Source organism: Lithobates pipiens, unplaced genomic scaffold (genome assembly GCF_037356315.1).
Source record: "Lithobates pipiens isolate NorthernLeopardFrog02 unplaced genomic scaffold, aLitPip1_a1.2 Scaffold_22, whole genome shotgun sequence".
NCBI lineage: Eukaryota > Metazoa > Chordata > Amphibia > Anura > Ranidae > Lithobates > Lithobates pipiens.
In genome coordinates this window covers 242,168,318-242,185,663 of record NW_027507784.1, presented here as the reverse complement: position 1 = coordinate 242,185,663, position 17,346 = coordinate 242,168,318, and the positions used below count along the sequence as shown (strand labels likewise).

At 49.0% G+C, this 17,346-nt stretch overlaps 1 protein-coding gene across 1 annotated transcript in view; it reads right to left on the bottom strand.

The window, feature by feature from the left end:
• The window catches only part of ABCC1 (ATP binding cassette subfamily C member 1 (ABCC1 blood group)), an 852,279-nt gene that overhangs the window by 496,560 nt on the left and 338,373 nt on the right, over positions 1 to 17,346 (bottom strand). Inside the window, exon 13 of the mRNA XM_077448931.1 lies at positions 11,711 to 11,857. Coding sequence (XP_077305057.1) covers positions 11,711 to 11,857 — 147 coding nt within the window. The remainder of the gene's footprint in view (positions 1 to 11,710; positions 11,858 to 17,346) is intronic.

Genomic DNA, 17,346 nt, shown 5'->3' with positions numbered 1-17,346 from the left:
CAGGTTCCTGTTCCAGGGATACTGTCTGTTTCTATGGGAGATGAGATCATAGCTCCTTTGACCATTTTGTCCTGGAACGTACGGGGCCTAAATTCAAAGCTCAAGCGTTCCCTGGTGTTCACTCATGTTAAGAAATATTCTCCACAGATTTGTATACTGCAGGAGACCCATCTGACTGGTGGGAAGACGCTGGCCCTCAAGAAGCCCTGGGTTGGGGCGTACTACCACTCTACTTACTCTGTCTATGCCAGGGGGGTCAGTGTTCTGGTGCATAGATCTCTCCAGTTCAGCCTGCTGGATCTTCATTTGGACCCGGGTGGCCGGTATGTAGTACTCCATGCCGTGTGCAATGGACTGGAGATGCTCCTGATAGGTATTTATGTGCCCCCGCCAGCTACCATGGAGCTTTTGACTAAGTTGACCCCTATAATGGCACTATACCCTGGTGCTGGGGTATTGTTGGCGGGAGATTTCAATATGACCCCGAACCCCCGTCCCTGGATAGACTCCGGATGGGTGTGGGCCAGACCTCCCCACTTCTAAAATGGATGGAACTATATGGGCTCACTGATATCTGGCGGTGGAAACATCCTACTGACAGACAATACACGTGTCACTCTGCCACTTATGGCTCATTTTCGAGGATTGACCTGCTGCTGGCGAACGCTTTGCTGCTACCCCGCACTGTAGGTGTGGAGATTTTGCCCAGAGGCATATCTGATCACGCTCCTATGTTGCTGCGGCTAGAGGTGGGTCACAACCCGGGGCCCGCCTTGTGGCGGCTCTCTGGATACTGGGTGGCGGATGAACGGGTTGCCCCGGGAGTGGAGGCTGAGCTAGGCTCCTATTGGGGGTTGAACAGAGGTACCGCGGCTTCCACTGTGCTCTGGGATGCCTTTAAGGCTTATGCCAGAGGTCAGTACCAGCTGGGCATTTCCAAGGCCAGGAAGGATTCTAGACGGGCATTAGAGGAGGCGGAGAGGAAGGCGCAGGAGCTGGAGAGGGCTTACACGCTGGGGGGCGACGGAGCGACCTATGCTGCCTTACAATCGGCTCATAGGGAGATCTCCCTGCTTAGGACGGAGGGTAGTAGGAAGATGTTGTTGGCCCAAACACAGCGCATTTTCGAACAAGGGGAGAAGACGGGAAGACTTCTGGCCTGGTTGGCCAAAGAGAGGGCCTCAGTGGCGCATATAGCTAGAATTAAGGGGGAACAGGGGGAGATGATATCGGACCCCTTTCAAATTAATGCTAGATTTGTGCGATATTACAAGGCCCTATATGCCCCCAGAGAGGTCTTCACCCCGGAGGCACTTGGTCAGTTTTTAGACCGGGTAGACTTCCCGATGCTCTCTGATGTGGACCGTAGCCGCCTGGAAGCCCCGATCTCTCTTGAGGAGGTTCAGGTGGCTATTGCCTCCCTCAAAGTCTCCAAAACGCCGGGCCCTGATGGCCTACCAGCGGAGTTTTACAAAACCCATGCTGACGTCCTGGTGCCACAGTTTCACAACTTACTTTGCAAAATGCTGGTGGAGGGGAACCTCCCACCCACTATGTCCGAGGCGGTGATCGTTGTTATCCCCAAACCAAATAGGGACCCTGAGTGCTGCTCCTCCTACCGCCCAATTTCGCTGCTTAATGTCGATGCAAAAATCGTGACAAAGATTTTGGCAAACAGGCTCAATTCTGTGATTTTGACCCTAGTTCACGGTGATCAAACGGGCTTTATGCCTGGCAAAGGCACTGACATTAACATAAGGCGCTTGTACACTCACATCTCCAGGGCAAGAAATGGACGGGGACAGGGAGTCGTTGCGTCGCTCGACGCGGAAAAGGCGTTCGACTCTGCCGAATGCCAATTCCTCTGGGGGGTTTTGGAACGCTTCCACTTTGGCCCTAAATTTATCTCCTGGATTAAGATGCTTTATAACAGCCCCGTAGCTAGAATTCGCACCAATGGTATGGTGTCTGAGGAGTTTTCGCTGGGCAGGGGCACGAGGCAGGGATGCCCTCTGTCCCCTGGCCTATTTGCGCTGGCAGTGGAACCCCTGGCCATACTTTTGAGGGCATCGGAGGAGTTTGAGGGACTACGGGTGGGCCCCCTTAGGGAAAAAATATCTTTATATGCGGATGACGCCCTCCTCTACCTCCCTGACGCATCCACCTCACTACAGCAAGCCCTATGTATCATGGACGAGTTTGCTTCCTTCTCAGGGATTAGGATCAACTGGGATAAATCCTTGCTATTCTCACTCTCTCAGAACCCCCGGGATATGAGCACGCCGACCCCCTGAAATTTGTTCAGAAATTCCGATACTTGGGGATAGTGGTGAGGGGGGACCCCAAACAATATTTGGACGATAATGTATACCCAATCCTGGATGATCTGATTGCCAAGTGCCAAATGTGGAAGTCCTTGCCTTTATCACCGGTAGGTAGAATCAACCTTTTAAAACTGACCTTCTTGCCAAAGTTCTTGTATGTCTTTCGGAATACCCCTGCCCTGATCCCGAACTCCTTCTTTTTAAAGGTGGATCGAGTGACCACTGCGTTTATATGGGCCGGAGCGGTGCCACGGGTGGCGAGGACTGCCCTCCAGCTACCTTTGCTGGGGGACTGGCCTTGCCATGCCTGAAAAAATATTACTGGGCGGCGGTGCTAGTCACGGTGCGATGGTGGTTTGTGCAATCGCGGTCCAACCCGTCGGTCAACCTGGAGGCGGCAATTCTGGGGTCTTATGCAGCACTTAGTAATTTAGTCTTTAGGGGCCCTAAAGCCCATTCAGCCATCACGTCTGTTATGACGACGACGGTGCGGGTGTGGATGCAGGTGTCGACAAAACTTAGTGGCCCTTTGGATGTCTCATCCCATATGCCGTTGTGGGGTAATCCGCAGTTGCAGCATTTGCACTCTGTCCCGGATCCTGCATTGTGGGCCAAATATGGCATCACGACCCTACAGCATGTTATGCCTAGGGGGGTTCTCCTTACTTTTGACACCCTAAAAGCGGAATTCGGGTTACCAAATAAAATGTTTTTTCGATACCTGCAGCTGCGCCATGCGACACGGGCCCAATTCCCGGATAGGATCTCTATATGTTCACACCAGATTGAGAAATTCCTAATTTCCAAACACGCGGATCGTATTCTCTCATCCCTATATCTTAGGCTCTCCACTTCGAAGCCCGTGGAGGAGACTGCGCTTTTCTCCAAGTGGAGGTCTGACCTCCCATCCCTGACGGGGGAGGATTGGACAGAGGGGATTCAGAATTTTATCCCCTTGATGATCTCGGCACGGGATAGGTTTATTCAACTGAAGTTTATCCATAAGGCCTACTATACTCCACAGAGACTATCGAGAATATACCCATTGTGCTCCGATAGGTGTCCGAAATGTTGCACGGCAGTGGGAACATTTATGCATGTGGTGTGGGACTGCCCAGTTATTCAGACCTTTTGGACGGAGGTGGTGGGGGTCCTGAACTCGTTGGGGGCTCTCACATTGGGGCTGGATCCTATGGTTCTGCTTTTGGGGGTGTGTGACGGAGTGGCAGTGGGTACACACAAACAACTTTTTGTATTCTATGCGGCATTCTATGCCAGGAAGGCCATCCTGCTTAACTGGAAGAGGGCTGACCCCCCTGGGATCTCTCAATGGAAAGGGTTAATTGACTCTGCTCTTCCCCTATACAAATTGACGTATATGAGTCGAAAGTGTCCCTCTAAATTTGACAAGATTTGGGGGTGCTGGGTGGGAGTGTAAACTTGTGTATTCTGATGGTGCCCTGGAAGTGGGGTTTGCGGTAATCTCTTATCATTGCCGGCTAGACTGTGGTTATTGGGGGAAGACTGCTTTATATTGTTGAAGAATATCTTTTTTTGCTGCTCTTTTACTATGAGCCGTATTCGGGCTCCTGTCTTCTGCTCTCCTCCCCCCCTCCCCCCCCCCTCTCTCCCTTTTTTTTTCCTCTCTTTTTTGCTGGTTTATCTCCTATCCTCTTCCTTTGACCTGATCCTATTGATATGTCATGACTGAGAAACTGATTGTACACTGAACACTGTACTTTGTTTATATTGTACGATGCACTGTTGTATTGTACCAATGTTTTTCTCCTCATTGGAGGCAAATAAAAACGTATCTGTTAAAAAAAAAAAAAATAATGTCATCCAACGAGGCTCCAAAGCCGGTCCCAAGGAAAGGAAGATCCGTCAGGGCTTTCTTGGATGCCTGGTCAGCAGACCAGCATTTTAGCCAAATGAGGCGCCCTCTGCACCACAGTTGACACTGAAGCCCTGGACAACAGGGGGAGAATATCCAGGGCCACGTACTTAAAGTGGTTGTATACTCTTTTTTTTTTACTTTTACCTACAGGAAAGCCTATAATAAGGCTTACCTGTAGGTAAAAAAAATATCTCCTAAACCTTTACGGTTTAGGAGATATTCCCCTCGGTATGCGCCGCTGACTGCAGCGGCGCATGCGCACGAGGGGATTCTCGGCCTGAAAATCCGGCAGTGTCCGGCCGGCCGGAATGAAATCTCCCGCGCGCATGCGCGGGAGTGACGATATCGCGGCTCCGGCCACTCACAGCGCCGGAGCCGCGATACCCGGAAGAAACGCCGAGGGAGCATGTCAGCTCCCTCGGCGTGGATCGTGCCAGATGTCGGGGCCTCGTTCTAAGGTAAGTATTTCATAATGAGCTAGTATGCGGTGCATACTAGCTCATTATGCCTTTTGCTTTGCAGGTGTTAAAAAAATAAATAAAATAATAAATAGCGGGTTTACTACCGCTTTAAGGCCTTGCACTAGGTGCTCTGCTAGTTCCCCGCAGACAGGGGAGGCGCTCTGCTCTCCTATTTCGTGGTACAAAAGTTTTGCCTACTCAATCAGTGTCTGCGACACCAGTGCAGATGCCAGTACAGGTCGCACGGCTGACCCCACAACCGTAAACAAGGAATGAGCCACTGCCTTGGCCTTCCTGTCCGTGGGATCCTTGAACGCAGGAGTCCCCTCAAACGGGATCGTGGTTACTTTATTTAACCTAGATACTGGGGGGTCCATGACCGGAGGAGCCGACCACTTTTTGAGAAGGCTTCCCTCAAAGGGGTAACGCACCGCCAAATTTTTGGGGACCGAAAAGGTCCGTTGCGGGCGACCCCATTCCCTGTAGATGAATTTGTCAAAATAAGCCAAATACGGGAACACCTTGAATGTGCGGGAACCAAAAGGGACCGGTACATCAGCAGAGGGATCCGCTGGCTCCTGAATCTTCAGGGTATCACGCACAGCTGTGATAAGTGCTCCAACATGCGCCTTGTTGCGCCCGGACCCGGAAGGGGAATCATCCTCACTGTCCAAACGGTCCTGGTCAGCCACGTCTGATAGGTCAGAGCAGGGGTCTCCAGCCGCAGCAGGGCCCGAGTCTGCATCAGAGCTCTCCCCAGAGGAGGGGGGGGGGGGCAGGGGCCTCTTACGTGCACCTTTCCTGCCACGTGCTGCCTCTATTTTAGCAACATAGGAGTCAAGGAATGCCGTCAGGGTGTCCATGCGCACTGCACTAACCGTAGGTGACCCGGTTGCTATAGCCTGGATTTCGGGGGAAGAAACAGCAGTTTCTGAAGCCATGCTGAGCCTAGCCTGTCTGCCACCTGCAAGGGGACTTAGGACAGTGAAGGTCCCACCCTCCTGCTGCCGCCGCGTGGGGGGGGGTACTTAGCGCTAGACTCACCACCCTGGGGCATTCTGTGAATGCCAACAACAGTGCCTGTAGTCCCTAGGGGATTCACAGTTGCAGAGAGGAGAAAAAACTGTCAGCAGCAGCAGCTTCAACAGCGGTGCGACGATCTTCAGAACAGCTTCAGCATTCAGCACAGAGCCATCCAGTGTCCCACACACACCGTGAATACAGGAAGTAACAAGAGAAAGCACATGTCATGCTGTCACAAGAACAGCGGTGCAGAAAGTATTCAGGCTTAAATAAAATGGCCGCCAATGCAATCAATAGGAAACCTAAGGAAGATGGCCGCTGAACATCACCAGAGGAATCTATAGCTTTCTCGCATCCAAGATGGCCACCGGAACGGCGCCATGCGGTGAACAGAGCAAAAATAAAACCGAGCTGCCTGCTGACAGACAACCTCCAAAAAACTGAATTTTTGGGACCCCCAGGCCTGGACCAGGACTAACGCCAGCCGCACAGAGCCCCCACAGGTGAGAAAAAGCGACCCACACATACACTGCCCACAGCGCATGCAGACACCCCCCTCAGAGGGGGAGGGAGGGGTGATAGAGACTTGGGAGAGAAGATAAGGAGGTGAGGTGGCCCCCCGAATGGACCCCCCAGGGAATGCTCAGCTGCTCACCCCAACGAAGCGGGGAGAGCCGTACTTACCAGTCCTGAAGAGCTGGGAGACATTCCATCACAGAACTATGCCTGCGCAGTTACAGGGTAGCTGTTGGCCTCGGTAAACTGTGATCCAGACATCAGTAACCCGGTCATATGTATACCCCGGAGCATTGAAGCTCACCAACCACCTCTGGAGCATGAGGTATGTCGTGGCCTGCCAAGCCGTAGCCTGCTCACGCTCGATGGCCGGACTGGGGAGACTACAAGGATATCATTAACCAGCCTGTCACCCAGCCGGCAGTTGATAGAAGATCTCAGGATCTCTCATCTTGCGCAAAAAGCAGCAAACCTGCAGCAAAAATATGGACCGAGAGGCCCGCAGGGTTTCCTAGGTCATTCTCCTTGCTAGGCAAAATAAAAACTGAAGCTGCTAGCAGCAGGAGGAGGGTTCATAGCACCGGGGCAGGGTTAAAATTCTGTGTATTGTGTAACAATTTTGCCTAGTTTCTCCTAATGGCAGGCTATACAACCCATTTAGTTACAGAGGAGCGGTGTCGGTCAGTGAATATAAGAGAAAAATATTTTTGTACAAGAGATGGTCAGAGACTGGGGACATGATACAAGAGATCGATGCAGCTGGCCAGTGTCCCCAGCACAGCCAGCCCAGCCGTGTGTCCCCCAAGCGCAGCCAGCCCAGCCCGTGTGTCCCCCAAGCGCAGCCAGCCCAGCCCTTGTGTCCCCCCAAGCGCAGCCAGCCCAGCCCGTGTGTCCCCCAAGCGCAGCCAGCCCAGCCCGTGTGTCCCCCAAGAGCAACCAGCCCAGCCCGTGTGTCCCCCCAAGCGCAGCCAGCCCAGCCCGTGTGTCCCCCCAAGCGCAGCCAGCCCAGCCCGTGTGTCCCCCCAAGCGCAGCCAGCCCAGCCCGTGTGTCCCCCCAAGCGCAGCCAGCCCAGCCCGTGTGTCCCCCAAGCGCAGCCAGCCCAGCCCGTGTGTCCCCCAAGCGCAGCCAGCCCAGCCCGTGTGTCCCCCAAGCGCAGCCAGCCCAGCCCGTGTGTCCCCCCAAGCGCAGCCAGCCCAGCCCGTGTGTCCCCCAAGCGCAGCCAGCCCAGCCCGTGTGTCCCCCAAGCGCAGCCAGCCCAGCCCGTGTGTCCCCCAAGCGCAGCCAGCCCAGCCCGTGTGTCCCCCAAGCGCAGCCAGCCCAGCCCGTGTGTCCCCCAAGCGCAGCCAGCCCAGCCCGTGTGTCCCCCAAGCGCAGCCAGCCCAGCCCGTGTGTCCCCCAAGCGCAGCCAGCCCAGCCCGTGTGTCCCCCAAGCGCAGCCAGCCCAGCCCGTGTGTCCCCCAAGCGCAGCCAGCCCAGCCCGTGTGTCCCCCAAGCACAGCCAGCCCAGCCCGTGTGTCCCTCAAGCGCAGCCAGCCCAGCCCATGTGTCCCTCAAGCGCAGCCAGCCCAGCCCGTGTGTCCCTCAAGCGCAGCCAGCCCAGCCCGTGTGTCCCCAGTGCAGCCAGCCCAGCCCGTGTGTCCCCAGTGCAGCCAGCCCAGCCCGTGTGTCCCCAGTGCAGCCAGCCCAGCCCGTGTGTCCCCAGTGCAGCCAGCCCAGCCCGTGTGTCCCCAGTGCAGCCAGCCCAGCCTTCCTGTGTGTCCCCAGTGCAGCCAGCCCAGCCTTCCTGTGTGTCCCCAGCGCAGCCAGCCCAGCCTTCCTGTGTGTCCCCAGCGCAGCCAGCCCAGCCTTCCTGTGTTTTCCCAGTGCAGCCAGTATGTTCAGGGGAAGAGAGGGAAAAGAGACGAGAGCTGCTGCCTGTTTGATTACAGTGGCGGGAACATCACAGCTTTCAATTCAATAGCTGTGTGTTCCCCGCCATGCACGCCGTCATATACAGCCCCTCCACCTTGTCCGGGGAACTTTGATAGACGGATTACCCGTCCAATGAAAGCTGTTATGTTCCTGGCGCTGTAATCAAACAGACGGTGGCGTAGGCTCTCCTCTTTCGGTGATATACTACACACCAGTAATGGGCAGGACCAGGGGTGGAGCCCCAACCAGGCCCCGTCCCATTTTTGGCCCCATTATCGGCCAATTTTATCTTTCGGCAAATTGACGAAAAGGCCATTTTCCGCGGCCGAAATATCGGTGCATCCCTTGTTGTATTGTTTCTTGGCTCTGAGGCTTTGCTGAATGCATATGCCCAATATAAAGGTCTTGTGTGCAGCTCATGGGATGAAAAGGTCAGAGAGTTTACATTGGTGGATAATAATTCTGAGATGCTGAAGGATAGCTGTGAATGAAACATCTTGCAAAATTTTTGGATTACAGTGCCAAATCGGGGATATGGGAGTAGGTTCCGTAACTACAATAGCAGCATGGTCCGACCATGTTACAGTATATCTAGCATAGAAGAAGAAATCCTCTGGAGTAGCCACTTTTCTGATATAAACATGTCAATGCAGGAGTATGTATGATGTATAGAGGAGAAAAATGTATAGTCTCTTGTTAGCACCTCCAGACATCATAGACCTCCTCTTTATGGAATATGTCCCTCAATGAGGGGGAACATCTTTTGGTGTGTCCACTGGGAGAATGAAATTCCCACACATCAATATCTGGCCATACCTACACGAAGCAATGATCTTGAAGACTTTTCTCAGGAACCCGAGTTGATGAGAGTTTGGTGCGTATAAGCTGACCAAAGTGTATGGATTGGAGGTAAGGTCGCAATTGACGATAATGAATATGCCATCTAAGTCTAGGTAGGATTGCTTGAGTTAAAAGGACACAGACTTGTTGATGGCTAACAAGACACCATGTTTCTTCTCTAGAGTGCTTGCCATGAAGATGTGTGGATAGTCTCTGTGTGAGCAGTTAGGGGAGGCTGCGTTATGGAAATAAGTCTCCAGTAGACAATGTATGACTTGGCCTTTTTTGCCTCTTTCCAGAGGGAGAACCTATTGCAGGGTGGGTGAGGCCTTTTACATTAAGGAAAAGGCATTTCAGGGTCGTGGTTATACCAGTGAGTGGAGGCGTGTCTGGGGTCAGTCGTTACGTACACGTCAGGTGCCTTGCTCAAAGATGGCACAGTGCGTGGAACCAAAGGACTCATACTGGAAAAACAGGAACGGTGAGGAAAAGAACTCTGTATAATCACATGAACATTCTAAGAAAACAAAAACATAAAAAAAAGTGTCTGTCACGGTTCCTACTGTGCCATGCAAACGGCCAGGCATGGTCATCCGACAGGTGGCTCAAGGATGTATTGAACCCATGACTTTCTCTGTACTGGTCCTGCTGTATTGCCTTTGAGCTACACCTCAGCTCATTATTCAGCCTGGTTTTCAACTATGCCTTGTCCTGCATGCAGCACTGAGGGCTATATGCTGGACCTTGCTTTGCAATTAGCACCTGTCACGGATGGTTCAGCTGAGGCAGTTTATCAAATCAGCTGGGTATAAAACACTGCCTCAGCCTGAGGGCTGGGTCAGTTCATTGTCTCTTGTATTCCCAAAGGTTCCTGTGTTCTTGTTTTCAAGTTTCACCGTTTCAAGACCGACCCCAGCCTCTGACCCTAGCTCTGTTCCTCGTTAACTTTGACTTCTGGAATCTTCCGACTACGGCTTCACCTCGACAATCCTATGGTAAATTCCCTGTCAAGCCCCGTGCTCAGATTCACAGCCCAGGTAGGTCTTTACCTAGATACCGTGGGCTGTGTGCATTTGAAAGGGTAAGCATACATCTCTGCACTATGGACCCCAACCAAGGTAAGCCCTTACAGTGTCCCTTGAAGAGACTGGGAGCAGAGAAGTCTGTTTCTTCACTTGAAGAGGGGACCTAGGGAAATGAACATTCCCTCGGCCAGGGCGTGCAGGTGTCTGTGTGACTGAGTTAGATTAGGAGCCACCTGTTTTCATCTTGGGTGACCGCTTGTGGGAGACGCCCTGTCAATTGCAGGTCAGGGTTTTGGGTTGATTGTGACGGGAGTCCACAGGAGGGGGTCAGGAAGGATACCCCATTGCTATAGAGCTCGAAGACCTTCATCCAAAGTTGTTATTCTCACTGTCGCTACCATAGTGGGTGATGGAGTTTAGCAGGAGATCTACATTTGTGAAGAATTTTATGGTTAAGCAGTGCTTTGGTGATTGGCGATTGTTGACCTGAGCTGTAGTAGAGTATGCTGCGAAAGGTCAGGGAGCGGTTGATTTGCAGAAAAACGCTCAGGGTGGCTGGCTGTTTACAGGATGTGGACATAATCTCTTTTGCCTGGAAGAAATGCACTCTCTGTAGCACATCCCGTGGCACATTGTCAGAGCGGAAAGAGGGCTTAGGCACTATGTATCCTGTGTCAATAGCCAGATCCAGGCTCATCAGGGATGGAGTCAGGGAGGAGAATAGAGCTTGGGCAAACTGTTGCAGCTAGGAGTCAGACAGACTCAGGAACACCTCTGAGCTTAATGTGGTTTCTCTTAGACCTAGTTTCAAGGTCGACTACCTTGTCCCTTAGTCATGTAATTTTTAAGTGTCTGACACTGGTTGCCCCTGGGTTGTAAAGGCAGATATGGGATCAGCAGATAGTTGGGGAGCCCATGCTTGCAGTGTTTGCACTTTGCCCACCTCCAAACTGGGGTCTTGCAGAGTCCTGTGGGGCGAATCCCTGCACAGCTTTGTCTTTGCCAGGCTGCGGGTGGTGGGTGCAGATGCTGTTGATGAGCCTCGGCTACCCTGGGGTCTAGATGGGCTGATAGATTGCCCTTGAGAAGTGCTGGGCCCTGCTGGGTGCCGTGATTGCAGCCTGTGGCTGCCACCATTCTGATGTAGCCCTCGGCCTACCTTTTTGAAGAATCTGGCCAGTTTGTAGGGCTGTGGTGGGGCCTTTTGGTGGCATGTCACGCTGCTGCTCTCCTGCTATACAATGGTGGTCCTGGAAGCGGTGTGGGGCTAACGATGGCACCGGTGGAAGTGGATTACCCTGGTGGCCGAGCAGAGGTTCAGGCGGCTAGTGCAGGCCTCTCGATGCCCATCCGCCATGCCCCCCCCCCCCCCCCAACTCAAAAACTGTAAAAACTAAAATGAAAGCATTGTTTATGCAAAAACTGTGTGACATAAAAAAATGTAATGCCCACCTTTTTATTCCTTAGGGTCTCTGCTGTATATATATATATATATATATATATATGTGTGTGTGTGTGTGTTTGGGGGTTCTGAGTAATTTTCTAGCAAAAAATAATATTTTTTAAATGTAGGCGAGAGATGCCAGCATTAGCCTGTGCTGGAAGTGGTTAAACACAGTGGGCTAATCACTAACACTAAAATAAATAATAATAATAATTAAAAAAAAAATTCTAGCTTGCCAAATTCATTAATACGATGTGCAATTTCTTACCTGAACCATGCTGCTTATAACCATAGGAAGCATATTTAATGGGAATCGAAGAATGTTAAATAATGCCAGGGAAACAAATGCCTTTTCTGCATCTAGAATATTGTTTGGATCAATTAGGACATATACAGCAAAAGTGGACAGTGCAACCTGAAAAACAAATTATACAAATGTGTAACTTCACAGATATGAGACAAAGATATATGGAGAATACTGAGACCTACGATCGTATACAGAAAAAAAAAAAAAGACTTGGCATGCTGAATGATGGAAAATGTGTGTGGGTCTCACAAGCAGTGAAGAAGCAAGCCAGCAAATGGATTGTTTTCACAAATGCACAAACTATTTTTTTTTTGGGGGGGGGGGGGGGGGTATATAATGGGTTATAATTGTGCTTTATGGTGTTGTAAATGCATATGATAAATATTTACGGTATGTGAAAAAAAAAAAAAAAGTTTGCATAAAAGGCACTTGCATGATAGCATGGGAGTTAAGCAGTGCATTTGTTATAGTGGCTGACACATTTGTCCAAAATTAGGCACTATTGAGAAGGCAATAGGGACAGAAGGATTTGGCTCCAAATGAGACAGTTGGGTTCAGTGCCTTCGGTGTCCCTGAGCAAGTGAATAATAATATACATTACTAAATAATGCTGTTATGCTTCATAAATGTGCTAGTATTTTCTATTTTTTAAAAACAGTTGTATGACTATCATGGGGTTTAGCTCAGGAGGCAGGGCTCATCTCTAAAGTCAAAGTGCTGCCAATCAGTCCCCATCAGTGATGGCAATCAGGGCCTTATCAGTGCCACCGACCAGTGCCCATCAGTGGCACCTATCATTGCCCATTACAAATGAAAACCCAGGGTCCATTGAGCTTAAAGGAGTTTTATGGTTAAAGATAAAAACTTATTTTTTAAGTTTCTTGTGTTCTTTTACTATAATTTACGATATTTAAAATGTTCCCATTAAGCTAGTTCACTTTACATGACCTTCTTTGCTACTACTTATCCAAGGGACTCCATACTTACCAGGCACCAGCAACCTTAGCAAACAATCAACATTCCCTCTCTTATAGAGATCCTGCTCCCACTACAGGTTCGAACCAGACGCAGTGGGCAGATGTGTACTGTATTACATAACTACATTACAGCAACAGCCACCAATTTACAAAGTCCACCAACTTTGCAATGAGTTTGCCCCTGCAAATTGACTAGATACTGGCCAAAACTACCATAGTGTGTGTGTCATTGTGCATGCCTATAGAACTGTAAGCTCCTTTGGAAGAAGAGATTGGTGTAACTGGTCAAATTATTTTTAAAGTACTAAAGATTGTTAGTCCAGCATACATAGACTGGAACTATATCCTGCACATGATCAGTGAAGACAAGCTATCAGCCTTGAAAAAAAGCATTACCAGATTGGTAAACTTGCCAGATGTCTTGCTTTACGATAGAACAAGTAGCTATACACAAATGTACTGCGGGTTGTGTCTACAGAGTTAAGTAACATTCCTGCCCTCCCTCCTGCTCTGTTCCGCCTGTCTTTACTCAACCTTCCACTGTAAACATGAACCGGGCCCAAGTGTATTTTCCGTTTATGATATTCCACATATAAACACCTGTGAATGGAACAATACATATTTTATCCTAACGTGGTCATAATGTATTAGCTTCTCCTAAAAAGCAGCTGTTATTTTCAGTTTTATGGGGAGGGGAAAGAGAAATAGAAAAAAAGTACTCTGTTTTTAGTCAGTCACCTATCTACCATAAAAAGAGAAAGTTTTCAGAAAAGGATCATATGGTGTTAGAGATGGTCAAAGCAACAGGGAAAACCTGTGCCATAATTGTGCTCTAAGCCACAGGATTAGAACAGAGTGTGAAGAAATCGAATAGCTGTAAGCAACTTTTTTGTAAAAAAAAAAAAAAAAAGTTTGGGTCCATTCACACTGGCTTAAACAAAAATATTTATATTGCTTCTTTGGGATTTTTGTGTTCTGCCTGTAGATACAGCGCAATGTTCTCCTACGTGTCCATGAACATCAGGATGATTAGAGGCATATTTTTGCATTTCTGATTGGAGCTTTCTGGCATAAAAAAAGCTTAACTCTCCTAAAAACTGAGCTTTTTTTTTTTCTGTAAAAGGGAACTGCCTTTTTTTTTTTTTTTTTTTTTTAAAGCCCAGTGTGCTTGGAGCCTTAACCACTTCAGCCCCAGAAGGATTTACCCCCTTCCTGACCAGAGCACTTTTTGCGATTTGGCACTGCGTCGCTTTAACTGACAATTGCGTTGTTGTACCCACAAATAGAGCTTTCTTTTGGTGGTATTTGATCATCTCTGACATCTCTACATTTTGCTATAATAAATATCCCCCAAAAATATATAAAAAAACATTTTTTTTCCCTCAGTTTAGACCGATAAGTATCCTTCGACATATTTGGGTTTAAAAAAAAAGAAAAGAAAAAGTAATTAAGAAAAAACTAGTAATGGCGGCAATCAGCGATTTTTATCATGACTGTGACATTATGGCAGACACATTGGACAATTTTGACACATTTTTTTGGACCATTGCCGTTAATACAGCAATCAATGCTATTGCATTGGTTACTGTAAAAATGTCACTGGCCGTGAAAGGGTTAACCACTAGGGGGCAGGGAGGGGTTAAGCGTGTCCTGGGGCATGTTTCTAACTGTCTGGGGGATGGGCTACCAGTGACACGACACTGATCGCTGCTCAAGACCGGGGCAGGGAGCAGACCATGTCCTGTCACTAGGTAGAACAGGGAGATGCTGTGCTTACATCGGCACCTCCCCGTTCTTCAGCTCCAGGACATGATTGCGGGTATCCCCCGCGGACAGAGTCCGCAGGTCCCGTGGTCACGGTCGGGAATTCAAAGTAACGTACGGGTACCTTACTTGCCGAGTCATGCCATTCTGCACGACGTATAAATACAGGCGGTGGTCGGCAGAACCTCGCAATATCAGTTAGGCATTTCAGGTGCTGTATAACATGCTTTAAGGGAACAGGATCCATTTTTTGGGGGGGGGGGGGGGGGGGGGTGAACACGTTAAGGTTTAAATATGAAACAAAATACCCACTGAAACCCAAAAAGTTGTTGCTTAGGCAAGAGATCTTTCTTCATGACCTAATTGTCTACTGCAAGGAAGGCCACCGGAGAAATACTTTATGGATGCAATCTACACCTGTGTACTGAAAAGCTCAGTGTCCATACAACCATTACATGCTGCAACTCCAGGGTCATGTCTTATGGCAAGAAGCACCATTTAAAAGGCTGACTGAATATGCACCAAGCTGCAGATTCCCCTTTCACAAAACTGTCACTAATGTATGATGCCAGGGTATCGAATGCATTATATTTTTAATTACGTTAAGATTTCATTGTTCACTAGATTTTAGGTAATTTTGTTGACACTCAGAATAATTCTCTGAATGCTGGTAAACAGCCTGTGGGTTTGTGATTAGTGAAGCATTGTGAAAGATCTACTCAGTGTTTCTGCAAGGGATCATAGGAAAGTTGAACAAAACTCAAAATAAAGTTGGTCATACATGGATTGAAATCTGGCTGGTTCAGTAGGGACTGGGCCCATTTTGATTCATGTGCGAGCATGTCTGTTCTATACAACCAGTCTCTATGTATTTTCCAGCTTAATCAGCGCTAAAGCCTACAGCCAGCAGGGCTGATCAGTGTATTCGGATGGTGGGAAAGTCTCCCCACTAGCAGTATACAAAAGCTTGCCGGGGAGGATCCCCCCATCCACCTTAAATGAAAACAATTGACCAATATATGGGCTGCTGTAGGAAAATAAGCCCACATCCTGATTGCAGTAAAGTTACAAAGTGTCCAGGTTAGCTTTAGACGTTCCTCATTAAACGAAGTTACTTATTAACTTAACCACTTCAATATCGGGCACTTAACCGGTTCCCGACCAGCGCACGACGATGTACGTCGACAGAATGGCACGGGCAGGCATATTGGCGTACAGGTACGTCCAATCTTCAATGCCGCCCTGCCATGCTGGTCGGGACCCCCGTGAGTCCGGTCGCGGGACCCGCGGACTCAATCGCCGCGGGCATACCCACGATCGTCTCACGGGACGGCTGAATGAAGGAAATGCCGTGTAAACAGCATTTCTCCATTCTGCCTAGCAACTAGTGACGCTGATCTCTGCTCCATGTGATTGGAGCAGAGATCAGTGTTCACTAAATGAAAGCCCAACCCCCCCACAGTTAGTAACACACCCCTAGGAACACTTAACCCCTACACTGCCACCCACTGGTTAACCCCTTCACTGCCAGTGTCATTTACACAGGAATCACTGCATTTATATAGCAGTGATTACTGTATAAATGACAATGGTCCCAAAAATGGGTCAAAAATGTCCGATGGGTCCCCCACAATGTCGCAGTCACAATTATAAAAAAAAAAAACGCTGATCGCCGCCGTTACTAGTAAAATTAAAATAAAAAATGATTAATAAAAATGCTATAAAACTATCCCTATTTTGTAAATACTATAACTTTTGCGCAAACCAATCAATAATCGCTTATTGCGATTTTTTTTTACCAAAAATATGTAGAAGAATACGTATTGGCCTAAACTGAGGGAAAAATGTTTTTTATATATATTTTTGGGGGATATTTATTATAACAAAAAGTAAAAAATAATGCGTTTTTTTCTAAATTGTCGCTCTATTTTTGTTTATAGCGCAAAAAATAAAAACCGCAGGGGTGATCAATTACCACCAAAAGAAAGCTCTATTTGTGGCAAAAAAAGGACGCCAATTTTGTTTGGGAGCCACGTCGCACGACCGCGCAATTGTCAGTTAAAATGATGAAGTGCCGAATCGCAAAAAGTGGTCTGGTCTTTCACCAGCAAAATGGTCCGGTCTGTAAGTGGTTAAACACCTTCTGCCCAGACCAATTTTGAGCTTTCAGCGATGTCGCACTTTGAATGACAATTGCGCGGTCATGCTACACCGTACCAAAATTAAATTTTTATCATTTTTTTCCCACAAATAGAGCTTTCTTTTGGTGGTATTTGATCATCTCTACGTTTTTTTTTTTTTGCTAAACAAATAAAAAAATCCCAAAAATTTTGAAAAAAAAATGTTTTGTTTATTGTTTCAGTTTCAAAACTTTGTAAATAAGTACATTTTCTCCTTCACTGATGGGCACTGATAAGGCGGCACTGATGGGCACCAATGAAGTGGCACTGATGAGGTGGCATTGATGGACACTGATATGTGGCACTGATAGGCGGCACGGATGGGCACTGATAGCTGGCACAGATTGGCATGGATGGATGGCACAGATGGGCATGGACAGGCGGCACAGATGGGCATGGACAGGCGGCACAGATGGGCATGGACAGGCGGCACAGATGGGCATGGACAGGCGGCACAAATGGGCATGGACAGGCGGGCACTGATAGGCGGCACAGGCGGGCACTGATAGGCGGCACAGGTGGGCACTGATAGGCGGCACAGGTGGGCACTGATAGGCGGCACAGGTGGGCACTGATAGGCGGCATTGTATTATGTTGTACTGTACTAATGGATGCCAATCGGTGCCAAACAATAATGCATGCCAATCAGTGATGCCCATTGTGGGCACTGATTGGC